The sequence below is a fragment of the Cryptotermes secundus genome, unplaced genomic scaffold, assembly GCF_002891405.2.
Source record: "Cryptotermes secundus unplaced genomic scaffold, Csec_1.0 scaffold1139, whole genome shotgun sequence".
Lineage (NCBI taxonomy): Eukaryota > Metazoa > Arthropoda > Insecta > Blattodea > Kalotermitidae > Cryptotermes > Cryptotermes secundus.
The window spans coordinates 9,197-16,560 of record NW_019743667.1 but is presented as its reverse complement, the minus strand read 5'-3'; the positions used below and the strand labels follow the sequence as shown (position 1 = coordinate 16,560).

The 7,364-nt window shown below is 40.0% G+C and overlaps 1 protein-coding gene across 2 annotated transcripts in view; it reads left to right on the top strand.

The window, feature by feature from the left end:
- The window catches only part of LOC111874236 (fatty acid synthase), a 62,254-nt gene extending 55,231 nt beyond the window's left edge, over positions 1–7,023 (top strand). For both annotated transcript variants that reach the window (XM_023869554.2, XM_023869553.2), the window contains 2 exons: positions 3,896–4,138; positions 5,268–7,023. In XM_023869554.2, the coding sequence (XP_023725322.1) occupies positions 3,896–4,138; positions 5,268–5,420 (396 nt within the window). In that variant the 3' untranslated portion in view covers positions 5,421–7,023. The remainder of the gene's footprint in view (positions 1–3,895; positions 4,139–5,267) is intronic.
- The last annotated feature ends 341 nt before the right edge of the window (positions 7,024–7,364 follow it).

The window sequence follows — 7,364 nt, the reverse complement described above, 5'->3', positions numbered from 1 at the left end:
TTGCTAAAAAAGGGTGTAGCTAGTGGCATCGACTTTCAAGAAGAAGATCAGTCAAAGAAATGTGTTCCATGTCTGGAAGGCAAAATGACAAAGAAGCCTTTCCTACAATCAAAGAACAAACGGTCAAAAAGGATACTTGATCTGTTGCATTTAGATCTGGTTGGGCCATTTGAAGTACCCTCTTATGGGAATGCTAAATATTTTTTGACTATTGTGGATGATCATAGTAGAAAAATCTTCATTCGCTTCTTGAAACAAAAAGGTGACACATTTGAAGCCTTTAAAGAATTTATGAAAATGATTGAGACAGAAACTGGATTGACAATAAAAACTGTTCGTTCCGATAATGGTGGTGAATTTTGCGGCAAATTATTCGGTGACATGTTAAAACAAAAGGGAATCAAAAGGGAATTCCTTTGGCTACCATACATATTGACAGTACAGAGTAAATTTCATGATATCTTTGAACATTCTCAGTTAAGTCTGTGGTCATAAACAGAATATATATATATATACACACACACACACACACGAGTATTGTGTTCTCAACTGCATATTATGCATTTGAGTTTAGTTCCCACTAAATTAATTTATTCTTCTGCTTCTTGAGATTATTTTAGTTTATTACTTCTGGTACTTGATAATTGTTGGTCATTTCAGTTATACTTCTTCCCCTTTCCTTGTGTCAGGGATGTTGCTTTGAATTGAATTGAATTTATTTACATTCTATAAATCCTAAGCAGGTTAGTACCTTTGGATACAGAACAAGTCAAAAGGTTACATACATAAGTACAGGCAATTTTAGCTTAAAAATTAATATAACTTAATTTTACATCATTCTCTATTTACATTGAAGTATTCATCTAAAGAGTAGAAGGAATGAGCATGTAGATAATTCTTTAACTCTGATTTAAACTTTTTAGTATCATTGCCCAAGTTTTTAATACTTTGTGGCAGATTGTTGAACACTTTTATGCCAGTAAAGTAGACTCCTTTTTGATATACTGATAAAGTTGATAAGGGTAGGTGGAAGTTATATTTTTGTCTAGTATTCATGTTATAGACATCAGAATTTAATTTGAATTTATCTTTGTTGTAAACAACAAATAGGAGAAGCGATAATATGTATTGCGATTGAAGAGGTAGAATTTTTAATTTCTTAAATAATTCTCTACATGAATCTCTACTTCTACATCCTGTAATGATTCTAATTATATTCTTTTGTATTTTAAAAATTATTACACTATGTGAAGAGTTCCCCCAAAATATTAATCCATAGTTCATAATAGAATGAAAGTAGGCATGGTAAACCATCTTCAATGTTTCCTGTGACATAAAAGGCTTAATTGATCTCATCGCATAGCAAGCTGCATTTAATTTAGGTATAATTTGTTCAATATGTATTGTAGCGTGTATCCCAAGTTCGAATCTTGTGGGTGACGTGTATAAGTCTTATCCCACTTCTGGCACCAGTGTAGCGTGTTTCGTGTGTCACGCTACAAATAAGTTCATGCCGTTCTCAATATAGCGATTTTATTGCGTTCGCTCGTCTTGCACAATTTACAGACATTTACACTTGCAGTGTTACAATCACTGCTCCCAATATTCGGCGATGCTGGACTACCTCTTCTGGCGGTTATCCCAGGGCTGACTTCCAAGATGGCTCGATGACGTCTGGCTTCTTAGCTGTCTAATCCGAGACTGACTGCTCGAATGCATTCAACCCCACTGTTGTAGCTGTGGAGACGTTGCCTGTTGGTTCATCGTTTCCTACGCAGTGATCCATTGTTGTTGCGCTGCCTCTGTGGAAACCTTCGCGTATTCTCGTAACCGTGGAGATTCGATGTTCTCGGTGCAACGGCTCACTGTTGGAATTACAGTATCGCTATTGTTGCTTCCTATGTAACGGTCCCTTCTAGCGTTTCCATAGAAGTCTCTTCTGGATTCCAGACACGTTACACTGCTCCCTTCTAAAGGTTGTTCGTCCCCGAACAGCCTAAAGGTTCTCCCTCGGTTTCGATTCGCGGTGTTCTGCTTGCAACATCTGCATTCGGCCTTCGTGCCCCTCGCGAGTCTTGCTGCGCTGTTCGTTTTATCGCATCCGCCCCTCTCTTCATTTGTGCTCGTCCCGAGCACTCTTGTAGCCGAGAATTTGTTGATCGCCTAGTTTCACATTCATTCGTTGCTTGCATTCGTCTCGCATTCATCCTCGTCGGGGAGGCCGGTACTTCTCGTTACCGGTTCCTCCCGTAAGGGCCGTTCTCTTTTTCCGCTTTGGAGGGGGTCTACCCCTCCATAAGATCCAATCTTTTATGTTTCGTGGCGGGACAGGAAATTTGGTAATTCCCTTAGCGGTCTCCTGTCCTGGGATTTTTGTATAGGGCTCTATTCCTGTTCCCCTTATTGATCCCACCTGAAGTCTTCGCCATCCAGGGGCTCCCCTTGCAACGCTGTTCCGAGTTGGGCCGACCCCCATGGTGTGTCCCCTACGTCGTACTACTTCTGTACGGAGGGACATCCTGTTGTCTAATGGCGTTCTCCGTGCCGCTTTCTCTCGGTGTGTTGTCCGTCTGTGGTCGGCTAATTCTTTCCACTGGCATCCGAAGGTTCCCTGGGGAGTTTCCTTCTTGGAGTCATTTCTCCAACGTCGTGCCACTGTCGCGCGACGGGATGACCTCCTGCGGTTTTCCGTCTGCCGTGCCGCCTTCTCTCGGTGTGTTGTCACTCGGGCGACTGCCAATTCCTTGTGGGGCCCACAATTCTCCCATGTTGAGCTCTTCACTTTCTGGCGGCGGCGTTCCGCGGCCAGTTTCTTGTCCCTACGCCGTTTCTTCGGTTCTCCGACCGGTATTCTCGTGGCGTCTTCTGCGGGGACCTCTCGATGCTCCAGTACGGACTGCATCGCTTCTGGGTGGTGCTCAATTTTCTCGTGGGTGGTTCTCCAATCGGCCATCAGCTCTCTGTGTCTGGCTTCCGCCTTGGCCTGGTCAGCTTTTCTGTTGGCCTCCGTTGTTTCTTGGTAGGACTCTGCTCTTGCCTGATTAGATTTCACGTTGGCGTCAATTCTTGCCAACATTTCCATCATCTTTTCCATGTCCATGTTGTAGCAGCACAATACTCGATGCACAACAATCTGTTAGTGGCGTGTTTAAGTTCGTAACACTTCTGACACCAATGTAGCGTGTATCCCAAGTTCGAATCTTGTGGTGACGTGTATAAGTCTTATCCCACTTCTGGCACCAGTGTAGCGTGTTTCGTGTGTCACGCTACACTGGTGCCAAGTGTGTGCCAAGACAGTGTACTGTCTACATGTATTCCAAGGAATTCTGTATCAAGTACTTTACAGATTAATTTGTTGGCATAACTGATGTCCAGATCAATTTGGTGGTTGTTTTTAGTTGTGAATGATATGTAATGGGTTTTATCAAAATTTAATGAGAGTAAATTGGCTTCGAACCATCTGTTTAAGGCTTCAAATACAATATTTATGTAATTTTTAAAGTTTTCAAATTTAGAGTTCTTAAATATTATACTAGTGTCATCTGCATATAGAATTGGTTTAGATTTATTGTTGATGGTTTTAGATAGATCATTTATGTAGAGAAGAAAAAGTAAGGGACCTAATTTATTTATATTTAATATTTATACACGGAACTAGACACAGTACTTCTCGGCCTTGAGTACAAATGGTTTTTGTAGTTAAAAGTTCCAACTTCAAGGCACTGGAATCATGTCTTCAACCTGTCCTTCTTTGAAACAGCAAACAGTAATTTCCCATGAGGGGGTGAGAGTTTGTTATTTCCTGGCAGAATTATGTGTTATTTTAGGAGACATTGCTCTGTACTTGTGACTTGCACATAATGAGATGAATTAGAACATATATATTTGTTGACAGCTGGTTGAGAAGATCAAACCTCTGAAGAGCTGGGATGAGAGGCTGGAACACTTCATCAGGATGCTTCCAAAGACAGACCACAGTGTGCAACACCTTAAGGCTGTTGGTACTGCTAGCTACATACGTCTAAAGGCCATGTCAAACTACAAGTGGGGCCACAAGACAACTATCAAGTCACCTACTACCTTACTGAGATCAACTCTAATGGCTCTTAAAACAGAGGAAGATTATGGGCTATCAAAGGTGAGAGATCACTCATGTAAAAACAAAACATAAAAAACCTGTAACATTGTTGAGGAAATTTCTGGTGAAAGGAATGACTGCTTTTAGAATATTTCATCGACACATCATCCGAGCCTCCCTTAGTATGTGTATGTGCACACACACTTACTTGCAATTATTGCCATCAACTCTTCAGAAGTTACATGGGTGCCTTTAGTGATATTCTTTCCATTTTACCAGGATGAAGTGTATAATGTTTTCAACCTATGGTATTTGAATCGCAAACTGTAATTGAAATAGCATGCAAAAGTTGCCATATTCTGCACTGTGATGCTATGTAACCTGGTGGAAGTTTTTCTATATTTTGGAGGAATGTAGTCTGCCTTCACAGTTGAAGATGAAGGCAGTATGACACTTCAGTAAACTTCTACCACACTACATGGCATCACATCCCAGAACACAGTAAACTTCTACCACACTACATGGCATCACATCCCAGAACACAGTAAACTTCACAGTCAGTGGCTTTGGGGTTGACACAGAATTGACAAGCAGAAAATGAAGGAAAACTTTCTCACAGTTCCATATTCCTCCTGTGATGAAAACCATAGTGTGCTCCTCATAAGAGTCATTTCCTTATCTACCATTTCCACTGGCCAGAATCAGGCTCTATTCCCTTGCCACCTTGCAATAACCAAGCCAACTACTCAGCCTGCACACTTCAACTCTGAAGATGGAGGCAGCATGTTTCTCCAAATTGTTTGTGTATACTAACAAGATGCAGGGTGTCAGAACCCAACAAACTTCAATCTGAACAAAGATTTCCACGAAACCCCTAAAATGTATACACATATCATATTCGTGTGTGGTGTTCACAAGTCAGTTTTTTTTATAAAGCAAGTGCAGGTGGATAATTGCCTATTTTATGTACATTTGCCCCGTGATTGGGGTTAGCTCATTCTAATGGAGCAAACAGAGTAGTGTCACCAACCCCCTTACCTGAGGATGGAAACAGATCCAGTTTCTGAAATGATGTGTCCTTTAGAATAGTGCATGATGGACAAAGTCCAAGAACCCAGTAGTCCCCATTTTACTTACAGTTTGTTTAAATGGTAGATAATAAGGGCATATGTTATGTTGTGTTTTGCAGTACTGTGACAAGAATGTAGAAGTGCACTTTGTGGTAGGGAACCATGTCACACTGCTGGATAACAAACACTCTGCCACCATTATCAATCGACAGGCAGTGGATAATGAAGCCACTACATTCAAGAACACCATTATGGCTGAAGACAGCAAGTGAAGCAAGGAACACGGAATAAAATAATTTGTATCCACAATATTCTGTCTTGTCAAAACTTCTCAACTAGTTTATTTAATGTCTAAAGTATTTACTGTGTGACTACTACTGATGAGGCATCTCGCCAAAAAGTGTTGACATTGAATTATCCATGACTTCAGCAGTCCTGGCAGAGATTTTACAGTCATTCCTGGAAAATACCTTGAAATGAGCCATGTATGCGTCCTTCCCAATTCCAATTCATGACTGAGGACTGTACCCAATAACCTCATGGAGAACTTTTAGACTGAATAGAACACCACCAGAAATGTTTGAGAGAGGTCAGTGTTGCCTCTATTGACCCTCCAATCCTGACATATATGACTGCTATGTCATCTGCTTGTTGGCAGAACAGATAAAAATGTATTCCTGTATTAGGGAAAAAATATTAACGTTTCTTATCTGAAGACTACAGAGCAATTTCAGTTACTGATTTATCCCGCTGGTTGGAAATTCTAAAAGACAGAAGATCTTTCTCACTTTCGCATGCATAAGGTCTTTGTAGACTGGCACTGGACTGAAAGGATTAACATATTTCCTGGGGTTTAAACTCCATTCTTTGTAGTGAAAAATGCTGCCTAAAATTTGGTTACATCTAATACTCCGATGTGCTACTAGTCTTATTGTACTGTTGAAAGGAGTAGGTATCTTACAGACCTCTCTTCTATTACTGATGCTCAGCCACTTGGAAGTTTCTGTAGGACAATCTGTGTTTAGAAGGATTCATTTATTCATTGTTCTTTTCTGTGAAATATCTGATAAATAGCTTTTGCCATGCCATATCTCCCGTTATCTGTATCATCATCATCATGTCAATATTTCTGTCAGGTTGTGTTGTAACAAAGCCACATATGTACACATTTGTCGAAGTAGACACATATATGGATCATGCTGACCTCACCCAATGTATTTTCATACCTTATAACCTCTATTATGCAGGATCAGGGATTTAAGTCCCATAGTACTACAGTGGTGGTGGTGGCCAGATTATAACTTTGAGGTTAATCATAGCAGTGCAATGTGTAGGCTATAAATGTTAAAAAGATTGTTTTTTCCTCTCCCTTATGGGTGTAATAGTTTCACTGTATGCAAGTGTGCTGTGGATTACAGATGGAACTGTTCCACCAAATGTATACCATGCTACAACACTAATTAATTGTAAGACGAGTATAATGGTGAATGAAGTTCACATACTACTCTACTGTCTCAAAGACCCTGTGATGCATGCTCTTGAATAGCCATGACCTGTTAAGGCTATTTTGTATCTTGAGTAACTGGTCAGCATCTTGGCACCTGTTTTCAAAAATGAAGAATGTAAACAGAGATTGTCCTTCTGTGTGCAATGGTTATGAAGAGTTGTCTCCTGGGACATAAACCATGCAGTCTGTTGAAAATCAGCCTCTCAGATGATAGAACTTTTCAAATCACTAGTGGCTTAATTTAACTTATAAATAAACACGTTCTAGTAAAATACACAAAAAAGTAACCAAATTATATTGTGATACCAATTTAATGTGCTCCAAGAAAAAATGTATACAATTTTTAATAAATTAAATTATTATTATTATTACTGTTATTATTATTGCTCATTTAACCAACTGGCAAGTAGCAGTACATCACATTCATAGTGAGAAATACAAACACCAACCACTCTGCAGGTAAATGTATGGTACCTCTCCCATCAAAGTACCTGAACTTTTTTTTTTCATTTCCAGTCTCGGATGATAATGATAAAACATGTTTAGTATACCTCAACCTTCATCCTAATACCCGAATACAATATCGTAAATTGGTCGTCACAATGGCCCTAGAAACAGAGCCTCTAAAATGCTCCAAAATGATGAATTTGTATCCGGCTGTTTGGATGGCTGAGGAGGTTTAAACAGGGCGTGACTACAGCAGTACTAG